At 42.2% G+C, this 27,440-nt stretch overlaps 1 protein-coding gene and 1 pseudogene across 1 annotated transcript in view; one reads left to right on the top strand and one right to left on the bottom strand.

The window, feature by feature from the left end:
• Nucleotides 1-1,562: 1,562 nt before the first annotated feature.
• The window catches only part of LOC124620838 (probable G-protein coupled receptor Mth-like 1), a 548,776-nt gene continuing 522,898 nt past the window's right edge, over nt 1,563-27,440 (bottom strand). Inside the window, exons 4-6 of the mRNA XM_047147097.1 lie at nt 18,450-18,628; nt 10,195-10,333; nt 1,563-3,186 (exon numbers count right to left, since the gene is read on the bottom strand). Coding sequence (XP_047003053.1) covers nt 2,844-3,186; nt 10,195-10,333; nt 18,450-18,628 — 661 coding nt within the window. The 3' untranslated portion in view covers nt 1,563-2,843. The remainder of the gene's footprint in view (nt 3,187-10,194; nt 10,334-18,449; nt 18,629-27,440) is intronic.
• LOC124559404 lies at nt 25,533-25,650 on the top strand (annotated as a pseudogene).

Genomic DNA, 27,440 nt, shown 5'->3' with positions numbered 1-27,440 from the left:
ATTCTAACACTATTTTATTGCCTTTCATGGCAAGCCATCCTGGGCTTACATTTCAGCAAGGTAATGCCCACTCACACACAGTGAGTTTCTACTGCTTGTCTTCATGATTGCCAAATCCTACCTTGCTTTAACAAGTTTGGGATTTTTATGATGTAACGCATCAACTAGACAGATTCTGGCACAATATCCCTCACAAGTGTATCCAACAACTCTTATCAATCAATACCAAGCTGAATAACAGTTTGCATGACTTGCTCAATTTGTGAAGCTCTTTCTCTTGAATACATCATCCAATTTTTCTGAAGTTGTAACCATTGGTTTCTCTGTACATGAACATCACACCTACCAATTTTCATCACATCTGAATAAGTCCTTCATGGTGTGTCAGTTTTTTTCTTTTTTTTCCTTTTTTTTGTTAGTGTCTATTTTTCGAGCTGTAGGGTGTGGGAGAGTGTCTTAAACATTATCGCAGAAGAGCCAAAAAATAAAATAAAAATAATCACTGTTTTTATGCACATTCTCATCAAAAACTGAAAGCTGACAAGTATATTGTCTAGGAAATTTTGTCTATTGTGCTTTTGTGTAGAGTGGTCATCTTCAAAAAATGCATAGTTTTTAAGGCATAAGCAAAAAACAGCCAAAAGTGTGAATTTTTTGTCATTTTTCATTGTGAAAATCTACCTCCAACACGAGAGAAGTTTAATTTCAGAATGAGCACCCCAAAATACCTAAAGAACTGCTTAAAAAAAAGGTACCATTATTATGCTATAGGGAAAACAAGCATTTGACTGGGCTTGTCGTTCAGTTTTTCACTTTATTTAGAAAGAAAAGGAATACAAATATGACCATCATTGAAGTTCTCATCCATAGGCTCAAGTTTTTCTTCCTAAAAGATTCAGATTTTTGCGGGGCAGGAAAACTGTCTATTTTAACATTTTCCACATTCTTTTGGTGACTGAATTTTTTCCATGTGCGCTCTCTATAATGCTGAGTCTAGTCTATTGTAGCTCAAACCAAACCAAATGGAACATGTACTCTCTTATGACAATATGCCGCTTTTGTTGCTTGATGGTTTTCATGGGCCAACATGTGCAACTTTATAAAATAAGTACCTGTGTAATATTCGTTTTATCATATTTCACTGTGTTCATAGATTATTGGTTTACTTTCCATTTCAGTTTTTGAGATGATGTGTATAACCATTTAAAGGTAGTGGTTAGCATGTTTATGTATGTTTAGACAAAAGTACACTTTTCCCAGTACCATTGTATCCTAGCCCAGCAAAATACAAAATTGTTGAAACGTATGCAATTGTCTGTGTACGTTAAATAGTCTTGCTTTAAGGTTATAGCTGTGTGGAATTGGAATTATTTTCATGTATGCTGGTCTTTTAGTTGATCTTCATATTCATTTCATCAAGTTACTACAAGTCTTGGAAAAATGGATTTTCACCAGGTCAAAAGTGCCTAGTTTATTTTATCTGTTATAATGATAGCTGCCCACTTTGGGTTTACTCAGTTGTATTAGTGATAACAACACACATTTTGAAAAAGTAACAAGTACTTTATTGTCACAGTTCAAAAAGATCATTTTGTTACAGTTAATAAACTACATCTTTGCTTAAAAAACCATGAACATACACATTTTTATCAACTGACTCTTGTACGTTCACACTAAAAAGGCACAGGTTTCTGTTTTCATTTATCTTAAACACAGATCTTAATTTAAAATATCTTAAGCAATGATCCATGAGTTCCACTAATGTAATGTCCTGGTTTGACAGCCAATTGTTAGCAATTATAATTTCATCTATTTCATTGCATTTGCTGTATGTAATATGAAGACATAATGGTACACTGGTAACTTCAGAACTCTTGTTATTTGGTTTTTCTCTTGTTTCTATAAAATGAGATAATTCATTCTGTTTATATATACATGTCTTTCCCTTGTATTCAGGTATGGGAATGTTATTTGTCTTAACTTATAGTATCACAAGATATTGCTTTACATCTAAAGCAATAGGAATAGTCAAAACGAGAAACTTAACACTATTACATCAATATTTACATAAAACTGTTGACTACAATGAAACTTCATGTATTCTACAACACTAAGATACTTGTAAGTATTTGTACATAGCATTTTCAGTCCAGAAATTTCATTACTTTATCTTCCATATATCACATAGCAGGAGATACTGGTATGGAGCTTCACATTAGTTTATCCAAGCAATGTTGTATTTGAAATTTAGTGTCACCTTGTCGTGCATAAATTATGGTATGTTTTACAATGTTTTTAGATTCTAGGCAAGAACAGAAGTGTTAAAGCGATATACAATGTCTGCATAGTCAGTTACTGAAGAAAGTGACAGCATGAAACAAACCCTTTACATAAGCTAAATAGGAACTTTTATCATATCTTACGAGTAGTCTCCTTCACAACTTTCATGACAAACAGTGCAGACAATATTAAGAAATACCACATCAGGTACAACAGCCTTCACTAAAAAACATTTTGTCTGTATAATACAATTTGTTCTTTGCTAATGTGTCAAACTCTTTGCATTGTCTCAAATATATGCTTGAGACATGGAAGAAAAAGACTACAAAATAACATCCTGAGCATAGGTTCTCAACACAAACTAGGAAAAAAAACCTGTATCGTTATATTTGTGCTACCTTGCTCTTGTTACAACCATATTTGTCTGTTGGCTACTTATGTATGCGACATTATCATGATCTTCATTGCAGCCACACCTCTGTTAGCAGGTCACATTTCATAAAAGCATAACTCAGTATATGATGTGAATGCTACACCAAGTACCAACGTACACTAAGTAATTGTCAACAAACAGTCTCCATGGGTGAGGAAGTATTTTTAGTAGAGGGTGAGTTGATTGAAGAGTCACCGAGAGAAGGCAGTCCTTGTGAATAGGAAGACAGATGACGATGAGCTGCCGTGGTTCTGTCCTGCTGTTCACGCAAACACCACATCCTATTGATGGCAGCCCACACCTGAGGCTGACACCCAACTACACCAAATATAAAAACGCCTTGCAATGCATTTGCAAGGTCGGTGACATACCAGAGGTATGCAGGTCCACCTATCGCCCATGATAATATATCAATCACCCACGTCAGTCCCATCACAACAACAAGCTTCACACAAACTCTCCAAAGAGTTGCCCTGTAAAATAAAAGACACAACATAGTTAATACACGAGTCCAAGAAGAATCCAAAATTACATAACATTTAACAAAATAATTTGATATACAATGATTTTGTGTCTTATTACATACAGGTGAACCGAAGACAAATATGTATCTCATGCTGCCTGTGTACAGAAAAGAGAAATATGGAAAACTGCAAACAACAAATGTCAACTTACTTTGGTGTAGATATGAAGTGGGAAATCTAATGATGGGGCATAATAGATATTTGTAAAAAGCTAAATCGATGAACAAATTTTGTGGATGTGAACCCCAAATACATTAGAAACGGCATAGGTTTATTTACTTCTCGTTTGCAATTGTTTAGTTGCCTCCTATTTCATGTTATATTTCTGTGAAGGGGGTTAGTTTGTTGCAGTCTCCTTTACAAGAGGGAATCAGTAATCAACTATGGCCCTGTTGATCAAAGTGCATCCTTGTATTAAAGTACATCATATTTATTGGAATTCAAATATATGTTCTTTATTAGTTTCTTGGTGGTCAGTTCCTGAAAATTAATCCAAATGGTTAGCAAGAAACATCTGCTCTTTCCATGTAATGGTAAAAAAAAAAAAAAAATGCAGTATCATCATGTTGGAAAATTTGGAAATTGAAGCAGACATCAAATTATCAACCACTGTTAGTGATGCCCACATAGGCTTAGTGCTACATGTGATAGAATACAGAGCATAGATCATTATGGATCCCAGCTACTAACTTGTGCAATCTTTCTGATGATCTAACCTGGTACAGATTAGTTGGACGAGACACACTTTTGGATGTGCTTAACGCTGAGCAAGCCATAACTGGTAGATCCTAGGTCAATATTTATGTTGTTAACAACAGTAAAAGTAGTTTTTGTCAGAGGGAACTTGTGGCAAATTCACATGAAGTAAGTAACAGTGATGTCAGTTCCAGAGCTGGCATATTCTGACTATGGAGAACTGAGTTGTGATGGCCAGCTGGGAATGTTCATATGTGCGTAGTAATGCAAACCAATATTAATATTATTTAAGGAGTATAGGTAACAGCTTGTGAGTTGTAACATTTACTCCTTACATTATTTACATTCCAACAGGAGTTCCCTGTACTGTGTCCTTGAAGGTTTTTTAATTTGGACTTTTTAAAATGTTGTTTTAATGTATTTCTGAGCATTTTAAAAGTGTGAATACAGCATTTGTTTTACATTGCTGTAACTACAGCAAAAGTTCTAGTGTACCACATCTCAAAATCTGCAGTTCTGATTTTTTTTCGTCAGAGGTATCAGTACAGTGTACTTGTGTGTACCATCACAAATAAACTCTGGTGCATCCATGTGTGTGCTGTCAAGTGAGAGATTTTATAGGTTTATGGCATGTTTAGATCTTTGCTGCTTTTGTGATCCATTTACCACACCTGCTATAAGAAGTTTAAACCTAAGTGCTTACATTGTTATTTCACATTTTCTAACATGTACGATATATGGTACAGCAGACAAATTCACAACACCTCCTGCAACTGCTCTTACACAGCATCTCATAGCTTTATATTATTGAATGCGTTATATAACATCCTACAGTGCCTGAGAATGACCACGTCTCAAAATTGCAGTTGCAATAAATAATGTTTTAACAGCCAAAAACAGAATGATTTCATTTAAAGATTTTGCACTGCTACAGGAAAAAGTTCTCACACCATCAGTATATTTAGTTGTGATATTTAGAGTGATTATATTTAGAGTGATTAATCAGTGCAAATTTAATTACTTTCAATGAAGGAAGATTAAGATTTAACATCCCATTGGTGATGCCATCATTACAGACAGAGCAGAAGGCTGAATAAGGGAAGTAAGAGAAGAGAAATCGCCTGTGCCCCTTTCAAAAGATATATACTTTTATTCCTTTAACTGATTAGAAAGCCTAAATCTGGATGGCTAGAAGGATATGTGAGGCCCTAAAGAAAGTCTAATGCCAAAATTACTGTGTCACCTCTCCTGCTAGGTCCATGGATCTGAACAGTTAAGTTATTTCTTAAGGAAGGGAAGTAGTTCAATTTTTTGGTGAACCCATTGTAGCCCCATACTCATTGGAATAGGTGAATCAAGTTTCCTATCCTTACTTTTTATTTGCAATTTGAACACTGAACAGACATATATTCTGGATATATATACACTAGTGAGTGAAATGACCACACCATAGCCTGAGTAAGAGCACATCTTGGGAATTGACATGATATGACAGGTCTATGCACCAAATTAAAATGTAGAAAGCTAATGATATGAGCAGTTGGCAGAGTACAGAGTTTGCTGGCCTAAATTCTGGGTGAGGTCTCCAAAAATGTCAAGTCTCACTAAATATCAATTTGCTGCCACTGTTACATTAGTGTGTAACAAAAGCAGACAAGTGACTATGAAACTGATAGTAGATTTTTTGGAGGATGGACAAGCATGTCTTATCCAAGGACACTGGAGACCAAAACAGATGACAATCAGCACAACAAACAGTGAAATACAGTGTTAGAAGCAGCACGAGTGTTCTGGGACAAACTTTCCACTGTATTGAGTTGCTAATAGTATCCTGCATACAAAACCTGTTGATATTCCCTTGCTGACACAGTGACATTGTTAATTACTATTAGTTTGAATGTATGATACTACCTGCTTATTCACATAAATCAAACTTGCTGGTATATTATGCCCATAATCACATCAGAATATGCCACATTTCTGGATAATTGAATAACATCCTGCTGTATTACAAGATGTTCAAAGGGCACTGAGGCAATATTTGTGCTGTGGTTCTTACATAAGATGCTGCAAAAGCTCCAGACTAAATCAATATTACGACAGTGTCACATTTAGGTGTACAGGATTTCATTCTTTCATGTATCGATCTCTTCATTAATGTGGTGGGCACATCCGAAGGTGGCTTTGTGATGTGTTCTGCGCAAAGACAGACAGGGAATACCTTTTGGTGTTGCCAGTGTGATCTCTGTCTCTGTCCTATGCTTTGTGCTCCAGGTGTTGCCTACCCTGGTAACTGGCAATGCTGGGATGAGTGCTGCACTGGGTCACTGTTTTGGCTTCTGACTCACCTTACAAAAGGAAACCTCCCTATCGCACCCCCCTCAGATTTAGTTATAAGTTGGCACAGTGGATAGGCCTTGAAAAACTGAACACAGATCAATTGAGAAAACAGGAAGAAGTTGTGTGGAACTATGAAAAAAATAAGCAAAATATACAAACTGAGTAGTCCATGCGAAGATATGCAACATCATTGACAACAAGTATTAAGGAGCGCCGTGGTCCCGTGGTTAGCGAGAGCAGCTACGGAACGAGAGGTCCTAGGTTCAAGTTTTCCCTCCGGAGAAAAGTTTAATTTTTTATTTTCAGTTTATGTGACAAACTCTTATATTTTCATCGCTTTTTTGGGAGTGATTATCACATCCTCAAGAAAATCTAAATCGGGCAAGGTAGAAGAATCTTCTTACCCATTCGCTAAGTGTACAAGTTAGGTGGGTCGACAACATATTCCTGTCATGTGACGCACATGCCGTCACCAGTGTCATGTAGAATATATCAGACGTGTTTTCCTGTGGAGGAATTGGTTGACATATGACCTTGCGATCAAATGTTTTCGGTTCCCATTGGAGAGGCACGTCCTTTCGTCTACTAATCGCACGGTTTTGCGGTGCGGTCCCAAAACAGACATTACACTTATTACAGTGAACAGAGACGTCAATGAACGAACGGACAGCTCATAACTTTGCAAAAATAAAGAAAGTAAAATTTTCAGTCAAGGGAAGACTAGAACCAAGGACCTCTCGTTCCGCAGCTACTCACGCTAACCACGGGACCAGGGCGCTCCTAAGCTCATATGCTCCTTGTTGTTGCTTATCTTGCGCATGGACTACTCAGTTTGTATATTTTGCTTATTTTTTTTCATAGTTCCACACAATTTCTTCCTGTTTTCTCGATTGATCTGTGTTCAGTTTTCCAAGGCCTATCCACTGTGCCAACTTATAACTAAATCTGAGGGGGGGTGCGATGGGCAGGTTCGCTTGTTAGTAGAATTTATATGCTTGAAAAATCATCACTGTCACCTCTTATGATAATATTTTTTGATCTGCTTTAGGGTAACCATAGTGAACAGTATAGTGCTGAACAAATATCTAGTGATTTAACATGAAAGTCAAAGATAAATTTTTTTTGCTCACCCCAGTGTGCTAGCTACAGGCAGACATAGCAATGCACATCTCTATAGTGATTGTGAAGCAGTACTGTATCAATTAATTCATTTTGCGATTCTTCAGATGCCTATTAGAGATTGTGTAACAGATGATATTGCTAAATAAAAGGGTGTGTGTGTGGGGGGGGGGGGGGGGGGGTGGCACGTGCACGTGTGTGTTTTCTCTTACATCAAAACCGGCTACTAATATTTTGTTTCTATTTTCATTAACAAAATGTAAAATAGTTATGTCCCTGAAAGTTACTTCATTTTTATTTGTCTTTATCTGAACTGCATTTTGAGAACATACATACACTCAGGTGACAAAAGTCATGCGATACCTCCTAATATCATATCAGACTTCATCGTGGAAAGTGTAGTACAGCAAGTTGACGTGGTTGGATTGACATGGCATGGACTCAAGTTGTTGGAAGCCCCTGCAGAAATATTGAGCCATGCTGCTTCTATAGCCATCCATAATTGTGAAAGGGTTGCAGATGCAGGGCCTTGTGGATGAATTGACCTCTCAATTACTTCTCATAAATGTTCCATGGGACTCATGTCGGTGATATGGATATTGAGATCACTCGCTCAAATCGTTCAGAATATTTTTCAGATCAGTCGCAAAAACTGTGGCCCAGTGACATGGCGAATTGCCGTCCATAAAAATTTCTTTGTTGTTTGGGAACAAGTAGCCAAACAGAACCATTTCAAGTCAATGATCAGTACAGATGGACCACGTGACCCAGTCCATTCTACGTACAGCCCCACATCATCACGGAGCCACCAATAGCTTTTACAGTGCCTTGTTGACAACCTGTGTCCATAGCTTCATGAGCCTGCACAACACTCAAACCCTGCCATCAGCTCTTACCAACTGAAATGAGGACTGTTGAGTAGGCCACAGTTTTCCGGTCATCAAGGGTCCAACTGATACGGTCACGAACTCAGGAGATGCGCTGCAGGCAGCTTCTTGCTGTTAGCAGAGGCACTCGTGTCGGTCATCTGCCAGTACCCAAATTCCACTGCACCGTCCTAATGAATATGTTTGTCATATATCCCACATCGATTTCTGCGGTTATTTTGCGCATTGCTGCTTGTCTTTTAGCACTGACAGCTCTACACAAGCACCGCTGCTCTCTGTCGTTACTGAAGAGCATTGGCCACTGCATTGTCCACGGCGAGAGGTAGTGCCTTCTCTGGTATTCTCAGAACTCTCTTTATACTGTGAATCTTGGAATATTGAATTCTATAACTATTTCCAAAATGAAATGTCCCATGCATCTAACTCCAACTACCATTCCACATTCAAAACCTAGTAATGCCTCTCGAAAACATTTTCATATGAATCACCTGAGTGCAAATGATAACACAATCAGTGCACTGCTCTTTCATACGTGGTGTATGCAGTGCTACTGCCATGTGTATATGTGCACATTGTTATCCCATGACTTTTGTCACCTCAGTGAAAATCTAAATCGGAAATCCATTATTTAAAAAGATTAATTTTTGCACACAGCCACAGTAAATTTTTGAACTATATTAAAGTCATTGTACAGTATGCCTCTTTGGTGAAGATATATAATATAAATTTGAAATTTCCAGCAAGACTGGTGACAAGTTCACAAGACAAAAATTACACTTCAGTGATTATGGGAGCTATTAACCCTCTTGAAGACATGTGGGGCACCAATGAGAAGAGCTCATAATTGAACTGTCAATGTAAGGGGGCCATGTGGCCTGTACATGAATTTGTGGTGCCATCTGACTCTGCTCACATACAGATGGCTTACTAAATATATGCCACTACGAAATACATTCGTTTTGCACGCTACAGGTGGAGTAACATTATATTAGTTAAGTTGTCATATTAATATGGCAGATCAGAGTGTTGATCAAGTTCATACTCTAACAGTAATGGAGATCTTTACATGCAATATTAATAAAAATTCATGTGTCAAGCCACATAAAATAGGGCTAAGAATTGAGCGCAAGATGATCGGTGAGGGCTTTTTCAAAACACCCAAGATGTAAAGTGGCTCAGCCATCTAGAGAAACCACAGAAAACATAAAAACAGATGATCAGGCATGGATTTGAACCCTGCTCCTTTGAAATGCGAGTTTAGTTTAATAACCCCTGCCCAATTCACTTGGACTCGCCGCTGTCCTCAAAGAATGTTTTTGATTCAAAGGGATAAGACATGTATTTCACAGAACTGCTACTAGAACTGATTGGTCAGATCTTACACCCAAGTTACACATAGATGTATAGACGATGGGGCACAAATTTGTCAGCATCAGTTCTTAAGGGTTTGAGAAAGACTATTCATTATTTTATTTGACAATGAAAGAGAGGGCAATGTGATGGAGTGTAAATAAACTGCTGAAGTCTGGGGGTACTACTGATGCTTTGTGCATACATTCTATTGGTACAGCAGAAAAAAGTAAGGAAGAGGGGATATGCCAACACAGGGACTGGACTGATATCTCTGTTTGATTAAGATATTGTTGAATTATTTTTAGTATTTTCATCATTATATTCATCTTGCATCTCAAGAAATATGTCAAAGGAATTTAGAAAACATTATAACGTAATGCAGGTGAAGCATAGAATGTCTTATAGCTCTATATATTTTGTATTGTATTATTAATATACTGTGAGGAACCGAGTTCTACTTTATGGTACTGCACCTGTTAATTTGTGTGTCATGGTAATTGGAAAATTAGTCACAATTAAAGAAAGAAAGGTACAAATAAAGGATACTAAGAAAACTGATTACCTTTCTGTTGTTGATTTCACAACTTCTCTTTTCCACAGGCCGCATGTAAGCTCATGAGCTGTTGCACCAAATAAAATGACATTCACCAACAGCAATACTCCTATTGGTGCATAAAAGTAATAAAATATTTCTGAGTCACCTGCAAGACAGAAAATAAACACACAAAATAATTTGTGTTTTAATTTGCTTGCTCTTGTATTAAAGTTTATAGTATAATTAGTGTTGTGTATTATTATTTAGCATACTAGTGGAATTAAACACACATCATTATTCTGTAGACTTTGATAAATGAGACTGAAACTATCTTTCTTCCCACTGAATTCACATCATGTACAAACATGTATTCATAATGTATTTCACAAATAAATGAGATATATGTAACGCAATTGTTACAATGAAGAGTGAACTGAATGCCACATATGTGTGTTCTTGGCTTCCTCCTGATTTTTACATCAGTTTGTCTTGTTACATATGAAGGAACTTCCTCTAAATGAAAATCACTACTAAAACATAGAGTGTCAGGTGTGACAGAGATTTTACATGTTGGAAGAATTGTCTAAAATTAATATCACTGTATTCTGCTTAAGGCGCACAATAGATTTTATTTTGTCAAATTAAGATCAGAGGATATACTGAAACTGATTATATCTTTGCATTTTTTAATTCTTGTGAGTCATATTTCATTTTCAAATTGGGTGCATCTGGTCTTCTGTGCGCAAATCGATTTGTGAGTACTTAACTCCATGGGCTTGCCCTGAACAATAGCGCTACCCTGAGGTAGCTCAACTAACCTCTCTGGGCCTACTGTTAGTTCACTCTGATTGATGTTTATGACAACATACTTTGTACCTTGTAGGACACTATTGTATGGAATCATATGACCTGTTAGTTGTTATGACACACAACTACCATCCCAAGTACCGTACTTCCTACAGATTAATTCCTTTTGCAAAAGTTTCAATTATCCTGAAGATAATGCTTAGCTGGTGGCACCACTTATATGTGCACCTTTTCTATATTACGTAAAAAGAAAAAAAAGAAAAGAAAAAAAAAATTTGTATAAACAGATGATGTGACTTACCGAACGAAAGTGCTGGCAGGTCGATAGACACACAAACAAACACAAACATACACACGAAATTCAAGCTTTCGCAACAAACTGTTGCCTCATCAGGAAAGACGGAAGGTGAGGGAAAGACGAAAGGATGTGGGTTTTAAGGGAGAGGGTAAGGAGTCATTCCAATCCCGGGATCGGAAAGACTTACCTTAGGGTGAAAAAGGGACAGGTATACACTCGCGCACACACACACACATATCTATCCGCACATACACAGACACAAGCAGACATTTGTAAAGGCAAAGAGTTTGGCAGAGATGTCAGTCGAGGTGTAAGTACAGAGGCAAAGATGTTGTTGAATAACAGGTGAGGTATGAGTGGCGGCAAATTGAAATTAGCGGAGATTGAGGCCTGGCGGATAACGAGAAGAGAGGATATACTGAAGGGCAAGTTCCCATCTCCGGAGTTCTGACAGGTTGGTGTTAGTGGGAAGTATCCAGATAACCTGGACGGTGTAACACTGTGCCAAGATGTGCTGGCCATGCACCAAGGCATGTTTAGCCACAGGGTGATCCTCATTACCAACAAACACTGTCTGCCTGTGTCCATTCATGCGAATGGACAATTTGTTACTGGTCATTCCCACATAGAAAGCTTCACAGTGTAGGCAGGTCAGTTGGTAAATCACGTGGGTGCTTTCACACGTGGCTCTGCCTTTGATCGTGTACACCACCCGGGTTACAGGACTGGAGTAGGTGGTGGTGGGATGGTGCATGGGACAGGTTTTACACCGGGGGCGGTTACAAGGGTAGGAGCCAGAGGGTAGGGAAGGTGGTTTGGGGATTTCATAGGGATGAACTAAGAGGTTACGAAGGTTAGGTGGACGGCGGAAAGACACTCTTGGTGGAGTGGGGAGGATTTCATGAACGATGGATCTCCTTTCAGGGCAGGATTTGAGGAAGTTGTATCCCTGCTGGAGAGCCACATTCAGAGTCTGATCCAGTCCCGGAAAGTATCCTGTCACAAGTGGGGCACTTTTGTGGTTCTTCTGTGGGAGGTTCTGGGTTTGAGGAGATGAGGAAGTGGCTCTGGTTATTTGCTTCTGTACCGGGTCGGGAGGGTAGTTGCGGGATGCGAAAGCTGTTTTCAGGTTGTTGGTGTAATGGTTCAGGGATTCCGGACTGGAGCAGATTCGTTTGCCACGAAGACCTAGGCTGTAGGGAAGGGACCGTTTGATGTGGAATGGGTGGCAGCTGTCATAATGGAGGTACTGTTGCTTGTTGGTGGGTTTGATGTGGACGGATGTGTGAAGCTGGCCATTGGACAGGTGGAGGTCAACGTCAAGGAAAGTGGCATGGGATTTGGAGTAGGACCAGGTGAATCTGATGGAACCAAAGGAGTTGAGGTTGGAGAGGAAATTCTGGAGTTCTTCTTCACTGTGAGTCCAGATCATGAAGATGTCATCAATAAATCTGTATCAAACTTTGGGTTGGCAGGCCTGGGTAACCAAGAAGGCTTCCTCTAAGCGACCCATGAATAGGTTGGCGTACCAGGGGGCCATCCTGGTGCCCATGGCTGTTCCCTTTAATTGTTGGTATGTCTGGCCTTCGAAAGTGAAGAAGTTGTGGGTCAGGATGAAGCTGGCTAAGGTAATGAGGAAAGAGGTTTTTGGTAGGGTGGCACGTGATCGGCGTGAAAGGAAGTGCTCCATCGCAGCGAGGCCCTGGACATGTGGAATATTTTTGTATAAGGAAGTGGCATCAATGGTTACAAGGATGGTTTCCGGGGGTAACAGACTGGGTAGGGATTCCAGGCGTTCGAGAAAGTGGTTGGTGTCTTTGATGAAGGATGGGAGACTGCATGTAATGGGTTGAAGGTGTTGATCTACGTAGGCAGAGATACGTTCTGTGGGGGCTTGGTAGCCAGCTACAATGGGACGGCCGGGACGACTGGGTTTGTGAATTTTAGGAAGAAGGTAGAAGGTAGGGGTGTGGGGTGTTGGTGGGGTCAGGAGGTTGATGGAGTCAGGTGAAAGGTTTTGTAGGGGGTCTAAGGTTCTGAGGATTCCTTGATGCTCCATCTGGACATCAGGAATGGGATTACCTTGGCAAACTTTGTATGTAGTGTTGTCTGAAAGCTGACGCAGTCCCTCAGCCACATACTCCCGACAATCGAGTACCACGGTTGTGGAACCCTTGTCCGCCGGAAGAATGATGATGGATCGGTCAGCCTTCAGATCACGGAGAGCCTGGGCTTCAGCAGTGGTGATGTTTGGAGTAGGATTAAGGTTTTTTAAGAAGGATTGAGAGGCAAGGCTGGAAGTCAGAAATTCCTGGAAAGTTTGGACACATATAATATTCATGTCTGCTTGTGTCTGTGTATGTGCAGATGGGTATGTGTGTGTGTGTGTGTGTGTGTGTGTGTGCGAGTGTATACCTGTCCTTTTTCCCCCTAAGGTAAGTCTTTCCGCTCCCGGGATTGGAATGACTCCTTATCCTCTCCCTTAAAACCCACATCCTTTCGTCTTTCCCTCTTCTTCCCTCTTTCCTGACGAAGCAACCATTGGTTGCGAAAGCTAGAATTTTGTGTGCATGTATGTGTTTGTTTGTGTTTCTATCGACCTGCCAGCGCTTTCGTATGGTAAGTCACATCATCTTTGTATATATATATATACAACGCATGCAGCTTCTGTACTTTAAACTTGTATGAACTGATTCAAACAATGCCTGAAGGTATAAATGGATAAAATCAAAATGATGTTTCTTTTTCCAATAATGAACCATGTAAATTCATTCTTATGTAAATTGAATGTGCAGAAACAGTTTAAAGTGATTCAGATAGATACGAAATTCATTCTTATGATGAAATTGAAAACTCAGTTTCGAAACTCTGACTTCATTCGGATTTTATGTGCAAAAAAAAAAAAAAAAAAAAAAAAAAAAAAAAAAAATGCCTTTTGTGAGAGGTTTTCTTTTTGCCACTTCAGTTCAAATTTTGTATGAAGATAAACAAATACATTTAATTAATGGCCATCATGTTGTCTTGTGAAAGCTTTATCCATTGCCACAATATAAGTAACATGGTTCAAAAGGCAATGAAAAACCTATACCAGATCAGTGGTCACCTGACTCATCAAAAATCTACACCAGTGGACAAGCTATGGCAGTCTGATGTCAGTATTGTGGTAGAGTAAAGGTTGGGAACCAGAATGAAAACTGCTCCCATCTCAGCACAAAAAAACGTGAATATGTCCTGGACAGGGTTAGGGGTGTAAAAGAAGGGGACTAGCTTTTCAATCTATTTGGCTGCTTCAAAGACATTTACATTAAAATACACTCCTGGAAATCGAAAAAAGAACACATTGACACCGGTGTGTCAGACCCACCATACTTGCTCCGGACACTGCGAGAGGGCTGTACAAGCAATGATCACACGCACGGCACAGCGGACACACCAGGAACCGCGGTGTTGGCCGCCGAATGGCGCTAGCTGCGCAGCATTTGTGCACCGCCGCCGTCAGTGTCAGCCAGTTTGCCGTGGCATACGGAGCTCCACCGCTGTCTTTAACACTGGTAGCATGCCGCGACAGCGTGGACGTGAACCGTATGTGCAGTTGACGGACTTTGAGCGAGGGCGTATAGTGGGCATGCGGGAGGCCGGGTGGACGTACCGCCGAATTGCTCAACACGTGGGGCGTGAGGTCTCCACAGTACATCGATGTTGTCGCCAGTGGTCGGCGGAAGGTGCACGTGCCCGTCGACCTGGGGCCGGACCGCAGCGACGCACGGATGCACGCCAAGACCGTAGGATCCTACGCAGTGCCGTAGGGGACCGCACCGCCACTTCCCAGCAAATTAGGGACACTGTTGCTCCTGGGGTATCGGCGAGGACCATTCGCAACCGTCTCCATGAAGCTGGGCTACGGTCCCGCACTCCGTTAGGCCGTCTTCCGCTCACGCCCCAACATCGTGCTGCCCGCCTCCAGTGGTGTCGCGACAGGCGTGAATGGAGGGACGAATGGAGACGTGTCGTCTTCAGCGATGAGAGTCGCTTCTGCCTTGGTGCCAATGATGGTCGTATGCGTGTTTGGCGCCGTGCAGGTGAGCGCCACAATCAGGACTGCATACGACCGAGGCACACAGGGCCACCCCAACACCCGGCATCATGGTGTGGGGAGCGATCTCCTACACTGGCCGTACACCACTGGTGATCGTCGAGGGGACACTGAATAGTGCACGGTACATCCAAACCGTCATCGAACCCATCGTTCTACCATTCCTAGGCCGGCAAGGGAACTTGCTGTTCCAACAGGACAATGCACGTCCGCATGTATCCCGTGCCACCCAACGTGCTCTAGAAGGTGTAAGTCAACTACCCTGGCCAGCAAGATCTCCGGATCTGTCCCCCATTGAGCATGTTTGGGACTGGATGAAGCGTCGTCTCACGCGGTCTGCACGTCCAGCACGAACGCTGTTCCAACTGAGGCGCCAGGTGGAAATGGCATGGCAAGCCGTTCCACAGGACTACATCCAGCATCTCTACGATCGTCTCCATGGGAGAATAGCAGCCTGCATTGCTGCGAAAGGTGGATATACACTGTACTAGTGCCGATATTGTGCATGCTCTGTTGCCTGTGTCTATGTGCCTGTGGTTCTGTCAGTGTGATCATGTGATGTATCTGACCCCAGGAATGTGTCAATAAAGTTTCCCCTTCCTAGGACAATGAATTCACGGTGTTCTTATTTCAATTTCCAGGAGTGTATCTTGACTTATGTATATCTTTTACAAGTTGACCCTACTTCCTTAATGCAGAGAGCTCTTTCCTGCAAGGTGTTGGCACACCTGCATCTTGCAGTTTATAGGCTAAGCTCCCTGATCGTGTGCCCAAAATCCAGAAGATTTGCCAGTAATAGCAAACAAAATTTAATATCATGTGGCTGCAGAGCATAAGTGTAATAGCTGAAAAGTTTTTGTGGGAGGAGAAAATTTTAGGGGATGGATTTGTTGCTGTGTGGGGGAGGGGGGGGGGGTGAGATGCTGAAACAGCTTTTTTTAATTTGTGGGTAGTGGTCGTTTTTTTCCCCCCAAGGGGATTTTTCTGCCAGACCCACACCCTGCTACATGGATGGTGAAGGGTGTAAGAACAAACGGACACAAATTTATGTGCTTCTAGAGAGTGGGATGCATATACAATAGGAAGAGTGGAGTGCATCTATAATAGGAAGTATCCCAAAGTGGGGATGCACATATCCTAAACTTTAATGACAAGTTGTGTCATACTTCACAACATGACAGACGCCATGTTGGATGACATAATGGCATGTGTCATGTTCTATGACATTACATAATGTATCATATTACTTTACTTGACATGACGCATTATATTATATGCCATGGGTACAAATGCTAACAAGTAAAAAAGTGCCCATATATCAAATGTTTTGATTTAAATGCCTTTGAAGCTGCAGATAAGACAAAAAGCTAGTGCCTATCTTTTACATTCCTAACTCTGCACAGGACATAATTGCTTTTTTAGTGCTATGATAGCATTTTTCATTCTGAAATCCATAATAAACGTTAGCATGGACTGTCCATGCATGCCACTGTAACGCTGCAATCCAATCACTCTATAACAGTTATATAATGCTGAATCACACATCCACATACAAGATTACAAAACAAAATTCTTTATTATAATCTCAATACTTTGCTTTAAATTTTAAACGCTAAATAATCATCACTGCATATGCTCACAGATATATCCATGGATATCAGTATCTCAAGGGGCTTTTATAAACACAGAAGCATTCTGTGTAGCCCTCCAAAGATAACATTGTATACCGAGTGTCCGAGAAGTAAGGACGAATTTGAATTTTGCGCCATTTTGTCAAATGGCCGTTGACAGCCGTGGTTTTTTCATGCTTGTTCTCTGTGATCCTTCCCATTAGTAACCTGATACCTTTTTTATGATGAGCATTGTTGTTTGATATTTGTTTCCGTTATGGAGCAGATGACAACTGACCAACGCATCCAAGTGATAAAAAGTTATTTCGAAAACAGGGAAAGCTCCACGCAACCGTTCGTGAATTGCGTGTTACGCTGTGACGTAATGCTGCTCCAACCGAATCATCAGTTCGGAAGTTGATCCGGAAGTTTGAGACTACGGGTCCTGTTTCAAACGTTAAGAAAACAAACAGGACGACTGCGTTCTGTTCGAACACTAGAAAACATTGCTGCCATGCATGACAGTGTGACCGTAAGCCCCAGAAAACTGGTTCGCCGACGATCCCAACAACTGAATTTATCACCAATTTGACTGCATGAAAACCTTCCAATAGATCTGAAAACGCATGAGTACAAGAGGCAACTTACACAAGAGTTGAAGCCTGCAGATCAAGGAAAGAGATACCAATTTTCTCAATGGGCCTTGGCTCGACAAGCAGAGAACGAGAACTTAACAAAGTAATAATAATTTTCTCAGATGAAGTGCACTTCCACATCAGTGGATATGTCAGTCAGCGGAACTGTAGAATTTGGGGTAACGAAAATCCGCGAGTGACTGTGGAAGATGAGATGCCTCCAGAACGCACGACTGTGTGATGTGTGTTCTGGCCAGGAGGGGTGATCGGCCCGTACCAACTTCTTTTGAAAATGACGGGGCAGCTCCCGTCACTGTAAACGGCGACCGTTACCGAAACATGCTTTCTGATTGGTTTTTCCCTATTCCTGATGAAAATTGCGATTTTTGGTTTGAACACGACGGTGCGACATGTCACACGTCCTGTGAAACGATTGCTCTGCTGAATCAAAAGTTTTCTCACAAAATTATCGCTTTACGTAGCTACCAGGAATGGCCTGCCAGATCATACGACCTTACGACTTGTGATCTTTTTTTGTGGGGATTTGTGAAATCAAAAATGTACATGAACAAACCAGAAACAACAGACCAATTGAAGGATCCCACTAGACGTTCGTGAACGCGTCATCGAGAGCTTCAGTGAACGCATTGCTCGTTGCCGCGCGACCTTGAATGGTCATATGGAGGATATAATTTTTCATACATAAATGGGAGAAGTTACTTTAAAGAAAAATTACATTTTCAATAAATTTTGTGTGCTCTATAGCACTTTGACAATCATCCCTACTTCCCAGACACCCTCTATAAAAAAAGACCGCCAATCGTTCGTTCATTACTTACCATAAAACCAACACCTCTTCTCTCCAAACTTTGGCCTCAGAATGGAATCGTCCGCTGGAACCAAGTCCACAATGGCAGCCACCGACATTATCAGCAGGGGGCCACCCCATGCGTACAGTCGGAACAGTCGCAGCCGGCACACCTCCTGCCGCTTGTCCATGCTCGTTGGCCGCAGATCCCTGTGGAAGAAGAAAACAAATAAATGCAGGCTTCAGGACACGAAAGTTCTTTTCTGGAAGTGTGGAATTTTTTTTAATTACCAAGAGCATCGAAGTTTATAGTCATCTGCAGAGGAAAATGTTGTCTTTTACGTTTTTAACCCTTTTGTGGTTAACGGAACACCTACGTCTCGCGTCCTTTTACAGCGTACACTTTCTACCCGTGCCAGTTTCCGCTGCTAATTGTGATATACGTGTGTACAAATCTTGCGCTTTAGCGCCACTGGCGACCCTCACGACTTAGTACCACAAGCGGCCGGTACTAATTGTGATACATCCTCTACGAAAGTCTTACTGGCCTTCGACCATAAATATAATAGACTGCCCTGACGTCACTTTCGTGACTCCAACATCTCTGGGCTAAAGTCACGTGAATGTTGGGAAAACATGGTTGTTTCGTGTTGCGCATATGGCTGTACTCAGCGTTTTGTCGGGGGAAATGGCATTACATTTCACGTGTGTTTCTATGTTAGCGCAGATGGGTTTATTGAAATCTGCTGAAGTGACTTTTATATGTTTTTTACACTTGAAATAGAGTATCACGTAAATTAAAGTGTTGAAAGTGATGCCTGTAGCCGGCCGAAGTGGCCGAGCGGTTCTAGGCGCTTCAGTCCGGAACCGCGCGACTGCTACGATCGCAGGTTTGAATCCTGCTTCGGGCATGGATGTGCTTGATGTCCTTAGGTTAGTTAGGTTGAAGTAGTTCTAAGTTCTAGGGGACTGATGACCTCAGATGTTAAGTCCCATAGTGCTCAGAGCCATTTTTTTATGCCTGTAAAGTCAGACTCATATTACATTTTGGAAAGTATCTGTGATAATTCGGTTACAGAAGTAAGTATAACTGTTTCTCGTTCCTACTCATAGGTTCCCTAAGGATGAAAACCGAAGGCAGCTTTGGATACAGGCCCTGAAACGGAAAAACTTTAAGCCATCTGCACATACGCGTCTCTTTGTATATACAAGTGAGATTATAATAAGGTAAGAGCACCTATAGTCGACACATGAAGAGAATTTTTTTCTACCTTCTAATACTATTAAATAAATGTAGACTCCAAAATTATTTTCTGAAACTTCAAAGTCTCACCTTTCATCTAAAATATCATTTGTTTTTAAACTGATATACTTTTGTAAAAATAGTAGGAACTGAACCTTTGAAGTGCACCTAAAATTGATACTCTAAAATAGACCTGCTCCTAAAGTCTACAATTTTGGCACCTATAGTTGACATAATTCCCATATCCCATTTTCTTTTATACGTGACTAGAGCTCAAAACGCGGCGAATACAATATTTAAAGTTTTGACACGAGCCCACTCTTACTGTTTTAAAAGAATTTTAGCGACATTCTACTTTAATTGATAGTTTATAGTAATTTCGTCCCACTGCCCACCAGAGGGGCGTTCGATGTATTTGTTACATTTTATAAATGGTACTGTGAACAAATCCAGGTCAAATGTAGTTCTGACATAATTTTTCGCAAATAAAAAAGTAATTTTTGTTGGAAGCGTTTGGCAGTCAATTGAGAAATGAAGGTAAAATAAGATACAAACATAGGCTGGCAGGCCGCTGATATGAAATCCCGCCACGTTTTGCCAACAGTCACGTGGTTTATGTTGGAGCCACACCAGCCCTATAGCTTCTGCACAGCAAGGCCAGTCTACTAGTATCTATGGTCGAAGTTACTGGCTCATGTCACACAGATATGGCGTGGCGGGGACGCGTCACTTCGTTGTCCGCGCCACGTCAGTTCGTCGTCAGGGGAGGGACACATGGCGGAGACGTCGAAGTGGTGCAGTGCTGTTTTCATTAATTTGAAGTCATCCAATGTGCCTCAAAAATTTGTTTTACGTACATGATCCAAAACTACATCCGGTTCTGTAGATAAATTCTCAGTAAAACTTTCATTTTTCGCGCAAAAAAGGTTTTGGGACTCGCGCGCGTTCTCCGCTATGCAGACTTCCTCATTCGATATTGAAGCAACAATTCGCCAGAAAAATTGATTTTTCGACAACTTATACTCTTGACATTACAGCTTCATAGTGAACTGGTTTTACTTTCGTTATTGCCCATGGTTATTGTGGTACCTCCAAAATAAGTAAACCATTGTGCATGTTTCGAGAAGCTTGCAGTCAAGAGCGCAGTCGCTGGCCAGTTCACGTTTGTTGGGTTGTAGGACATAGGTTGCCGCGTTCACATTTGGTGTGTTTTAAGACTTAGGTTGTCGCGTGCAAAATATAGCTAAAATATCGAAATTGTTTTTAACGGTGAAAGGAGAGCGATGATGTATTTTGACGTTTGGTCGCAACGGGCTACGACGCGCAATATTCGACGTTATGGCCGCGCGCTACGCTAATTTGTGGCTGGGGTTTCTTTTTCACACGTGGTTTATGAAGTCAGTTACAATCATATGTTAAATTAATATTGCGTTAACATTTTAAGACAAGGAGGAGGGAATCGCAGATCCAGCTAGCTGTATACGCAAATTTTTCTTGTCTGTACTGACAGTTTCATTCACAAAACATTCAGTAGCTATCATCGTTCATATAATGTCGAACAAATGGTGTGTGTTCTAGCGAGCAATGAATGAGAAATGGTAATTTGACATTAATATAGCTGAAGTATTCTCTGTAGTGGATGTTTTATGCTTTTCTATTTTAACCATACATATTTGGGCTTTCCTGAGGCACGCAGTGTACATTGGGTAAAACGTCATTTTGCATACTTTTTTAACAGTTATTACACAATTACTTATGTTGTCTATGAAAAGAATAGAGCTATCTTTATTATTTTCCTGGACGAACAACTTTGAATAGGTGCAGTTACAACGTTTTGCTGCTGAAACAATCTCATCTTTCTGTGTTAACTGTTGCATAAATAGAAATCTTATTTTGAGAAAGTACAACAACACAGGTGAAAATACGCATGTTTACTGGTTCAAATGGCTCCAAGCACTATGGGACTTAACATCTGAGGTCGTCAGTCCCCTAGACTTAGAACCAATTAAACCTAACTAACCTAGGGACATCACACACATCCATGCCCGAGGCAGGATTCGAAACTGCGACCGTAGCAGCAGCGCGGTTCCGGACTGAAGCGCCTAGAACCGCTCGACCACAGCGGCCGGCCATGTTTACTGCAATACAAATCTGTACAAGTGGCAACAGAAGTTATGGAATAGATTTAACACTATTCATGTTGCAATTAAACTAAACATGTACAGTCTGCATTATATTTTCTGTTCTGAATCAAGGGATTTTGCCAGACAGATGTGCAAATTCAGGATTCGTTTGGTACTTATCTTACAGAAATTCCATTTTTCAGCTGGGATACAGCGCCACATGTCAAGTAAGGCTTTCTTCTTGCTCCTTTTTACTGGCATAATTTTATCACGCGAGATAGGGAAAACTGTAATGTTATCTTGCGGCAGATCTCTTTTCCCAGCATCTCTCGGCTTATTTGCACTGCTTTGACATGTCCACGGTTGCTGGATGTAATGACTTCCCCTGCCCCCTAACGTCGTAGTGTGGTCGACTGGAATGTGTAGCAGCCAGACACACTCAGTTATCTTGTGTGAGCCCCTCTGCAACCTGCGGTCTAGTGCGCTAAGATTCCTGATATCCTCTCGTACCATCTTGCACTCGAGGAATCCATTCGCCGACCGCGGTGGTCTCGTGGTTCTAGGCGCGCAGTCCGGAACCGCGCGACTGCTACGGTCGCAGGTTCGAATCCTGCCTCGGGCATGGATGTGTGTGATGTCCTTAGGTTAGTTAGGTTTAAGTAGTTCTAAGTTCTAGGGGACTGATGACCACAGCTGTTAAGTCCCATAGTGCTCAGAGCCATTTGAACCATTTTTGAATCCATTCACATGACAGGAAACTATGCCCTGTAATGAGGGATTTCTGGTCTACAACAGTGAAATACACTACTGGCCATTAAAACTGCTACACCACGAAGATGACGTGCTACAGACGCGAAATTTAACCGACAGGAAGAACAGTCTGTGATACGCAAATGGTTAGCTTTTCAGGGCATTCACACAAGGTTAGCGCCGGTGGCGACACCTACAACGTGCTGACATAAGGAAAGTTTCCAACCGATTTCTCGTACACAAACAGCAGTTGACCGGCATTCGCTGGTGAAACGTTGTTGTGATGCCTCGTGTAAGGAGAAGAAATGCGTACCATCACGTTTCCGATTTTGATAAAGGTCGGATTGTAGCCTATCGCGATTGCGGTTTATCGTATCGAGACATTGCTGCTCGCGTTGGTCGAGATCCAATGACTGTTAGCAGAATATGGAATCGGTGGGTTCAGGAGGGTAATACGGATCGCCGTGCTCCATCCCAACGGTCTCGTATCACTAGCAGTCGAGATGACAGGCATCTTATCCGCATGGCTGTAACGGATCGTGCAGCCACGTCTCAATCCCTGAGTCAACAGATGGGGACGTTTGCAAGACAACAACCATCTGCACGAACAGTTCGACGACGCTTGCAACAGCATGGACTATCAGCTCGGAGACCATAGCTGCGGTTACCCTTGACGCTACATCACAGACAGGAGCGCCTGCGATGGTGTACTCTACGACGAACCTGGGTGCACGAATGGCAGAACGTCATTTTTCGGATGAATCCAGGTTCTGTTTACAGCATCATGATGGTCGCATCCGTATTTGGCGACATCGCACATTGGAAGCGTGTATTCGTCATCGCCATATTGGCGTATCACCCGGCGTGATGGTATGAGGTGCCATTGGTTACATGTCTCGGTCATCTCTTGTTCGTATTGACGGCACTTTGAAGAGTCGACGTTACATTTCAGATGTGTTACAACCCGTGGCTCTACCCTTCATTCGATCCCTGCGAAACCCTACATTTCAGCAGGATAATGCACGACCGCATGTTGCAGGTCCTGTACGGGCCTTTCTGGATACAGAAAATGTTCGACTACTGCCCTGGCCAGCACATTCTCCAGATCTCTCACCAACTGAAAACGTCTGGTCAATGGTGGCCGAGTAACTGGCTCGTGTTGAAGCTGCATTGGCAGCTGTACCTGTACACGCCATCCAAGCTCTCTTTGACTCAATGCCCAGGCGCATCGAGACCGTAATTACGGCCAGAGGTGGTTGTTCTGGGTACTAATTTCTCAGGATCTATGCACCCAAATTGCGTGAAAATGTAATCACATGTCAGTTCTAGTATAATATATTTGTCCAATGAATACCCGTTTATCATCTGCATTTCTTCTTGATGTAGGAATTTTAATGGCCAGTTGTGTATTTACGGATGATCAGATTTCGGAAAGGTGGCGTCATATTTTGAACGTCTCTCACAAAATAAACAATGTTCAAACTTATGTTCAAATGAAAATCTTATGAAAAATACGAATTATGATCGAAACATTTAAGTTTCGTCGCTTTTCTCTTAATACTGTCGCCGGCCGTTGGTGTCCGAGCGGTTCTAGGCGCTTCAGTCTGGAACCGCGCGCCGCCACGGTCGCAGGTTCGAATCCTGCCTCGGGCATGGGTGTGTGTGTTGTCCTCGGCGTAAGTTAGTTTAAGCTAGATTAGGTAGTGCGTAAGCTTAGGGACCGATGACCTCAGCAGTTTGGTCCCACAAGAGCCTACGACAAGTTTCCAAAATTACGCCACCGAAGTACTGAGCGATAAGCTAGTGATGTCATCAGGAACAACATGTGGTTCGGATGGTGCTTTAAAGCATAGGCCCTCTTTTCCCAGTTGTATAACAAAATGGTATTCAATTGAAAGAACTGTACTCCGCCACTGCGCCACGCGAAATTATTATTACCTCACAAAGATGAAGTTAACTTTGTGTGCTTGTAGGTACATGTCTGTAGTTCTGGTATACATCAAAATTCCAAGCCTTATTGGCCTAGCAGGGAATACTGAGTACACATACAAAGGAGGGTCATGGAAATGCTCAAAAACGTGAATAGCTCTTACCGATCACGACAAGCCCACCTACGAATTCTCAAGAACAACTAGTAACTGAGGAATCTAAGGAATTTATTACAGCTCTGTATGTGTAGCTGCTACAAGGGCTACCAAGTCAAGATTAGGCTAACACAGCGCACACAGGTGCATTTAAGCAGTCGTTCTTCCTGTAGTCTGTTCACAGCAGCAGTGAGAAGAAATCCTAATACGTAGTACAATGGAAAGGATCCAATCGCATCCACTCTATAGGTATTTGCAGAATATGGATGTGGGCTTATATGCACCTCATTTAGCTATAATTTCTAATTCACCTTATTACTTCCTACTGGGACGTTATCAATGGAACGTATGGCTCACGATTCATGTCCTGTTTATACAGTATCTCAGAAAGAAGTCTACCTGGCAAGGCAAGTGGGGATTTTCTCTGCCTCGTGATAACTGGGTGTTGTGTGATGTCCTTAGGTTAGTTAGGTTTAAGTAGTTCTAAGTTCTAGGGGACTGATGACCATAGATGTTAAGTCCCATAGTGCTCAGAGCCATTTGAACCATTTTTGAAGGCAAGTGGAAGAACCACACCTTGACCGGATTCAGTGGTACAATGGACTCGTATCATAGAGCACGGCGAATATAATCCCGATCGACCACCTAGACACAGATTTTTCCTGATTTCCCTAAAACCCTGAAGCGAATTTTATCTGATGTAGTCAAATTGGAGACAGGATATCTGTGTTTTTGTTGTTTATTAAAGCTTGCGGATTCAAAAAAATCTCAAAATATGACAACCAAAGAGCTTGCAGTAGAAGAGGTCTACGTCAGAGGTACCAGAACGATTTTCCCTTATAACTTTGGACTCGGTAGTAGTTTCCGGACTACTGTCCCTCACCACAAACTGATACATTTCTCTGTCAGCCGCTGCCAACGTCCTTGTCGCAGTGGTAACACCGGTTCCCGTCAGATCACCGAAGTTAAGCGCTGTCGGGCTGGGCTAGCACTTGGATGGGTGACCATCCGGTCTGCCGAGCGCTGTTGGCAAGCGGGGTGCACTCAGCCCTTGTGAGGCAAACTGAGGAGCTACTTGATTGGGAAGTAGCGGCTCCGGTCTCGTAAACTGACATACGGCCGGGAGAGCGGTGTGCTGACCACATGCCCCTCCATATCCGCATCCAGTGACGCCTGTGGGTTGAGGATGACACGGCGGCCGGTCGGTACCGTTGGGCCTTCCAAGGTCTGTTTGTAGGGAGAGAGTATCACCCCCTGAAAGTGTGTAACATCATCACGGAATCAATCTGTATGTCTGCCACTGAAATGCGAAACAATCACTCTCCAGTTGACAATAAGCAGACAGTGAACGCTAGTCTTTCTTCAGGTTATGTTGGTGTTCGGTAATTAGTGTTCTGCTCCTAAATTTCCTCCTCACTTGTAATGAGAAGCCAACGAAAAGTGTCGGCTGACATAATTACGTGTGAAGTTTTGAGATAATTCCGGTGCTGCAATTCAGTGGGACGTGCACTCTCTCACGGAGTTCACGCTTACGCACACATTCAGAGATCTAAATTCGCACGTCCTCAAAAACAGTGCGTTCACTATGCGACAAGTTAATGATCCCCGAATACGCGAGTTTCGCATCGTGGCTGTAACTATGTAGTGTTGCATCCTGTGTGCCAATTATTAGCGCCAAACAACAATACGCTATGCTCGTTATCTCGTCTGTCTTCTGTTTCCTCTAGTTTGAACGCTTATTAGCACATACAGTCGAATGGTAGTCAACACTGGTGGACTGTCTGCGTATGCTCGTTCGCGTGTGTTCGCCTCCATTCGCTGCGGTGTAAGCCAGCCTCAGCTTTGAGCTGCTCGGATAGACACGGAGATCCGGCGACGCAGACAGACCGGAAGGATGCTTCTATTCCGAGAACGCGCCGCCGCCTCCAGACTTCTCGGCGATGAGGTTAAGCCACACAACGCAGCAATCGCGCTTACCGTAGACAATCGTCTGGGCTCCCTGTTTTAAATAAGAAGAAATGTCGTAACGTTCGAATTCACGCATTCGGAATTACGTACTTTGCCGCTTTCTGCTTGTGGAATCTTTTCAGCTCGGGGCCTTTCGGAATGGTTATGAAACACTGCCTTAGGAAATACACTACTGGCCATTAAAATTGCTACACCATGAAGATGACGTGCTACAGACGAGAAATTTAACCGACAGGAAGAAGATGCTGTGATATGCAAATGATTAGCTTTTCAGAGCATTCACACAGGTTTGGCGCCGGTAGCGACACCTACAACTTGCTGATATGGGGAAAGTTTCCAACCGATTTCTCATACACAAACAGCAGTTGACCGGCGCTGCCTGGTGAAACGTTGTTGTGATGTCTCGTGTAAGGAGGATAAATGCGTACCATCACGTTTCCGACTTTGATAAAGGTCGGATTGTAGCCTATCGCGATTGCGGTTTATCGTATCGCGACATTGCTGCTCGCGTTGGTCGAGATCCAATGACTGTTAGCAGAATATGGAATCGGTGGGTTCAGGAGTGTAATACGGAACGCCGCGCTGGATGCCAACGGCCTCTTATCACTAGCTGTCGAGATGACAGGCGTCTTATCCGCATGGCTGTAACGGATCGTGCAGCCACGTCTCGATCCCTGAGTCAGCAGGTGGGTACGTTTGCAAGACAACAACCATCTGCACGAACAGTTCGACGACGTTTGCAGCGGCATGGACTATCAGCTCAGAGACCACGGCTGCGGTTACCCTTCATGATGCATCAAAGACAGAAGCGCCTGCAATGGTGTACTCAACGACGAACCTGGGTGCACGAATGG

The sequence above is a fragment of the Schistocerca americana genome, chromosome 1 (assembly GCF_021461395.2).
Source record: "Schistocerca americana isolate TAMUIC-IGC-003095 chromosome 1, iqSchAmer2.1, whole genome shotgun sequence".
Lineage (NCBI taxonomy): Eukaryota > Metazoa > Arthropoda > Insecta > Orthoptera > Acrididae > Schistocerca > Schistocerca americana.
Note: the sequence above shows the minus strand (reverse complement) of the source record. Positions and strands in the feature narration are given on the sequence as shown.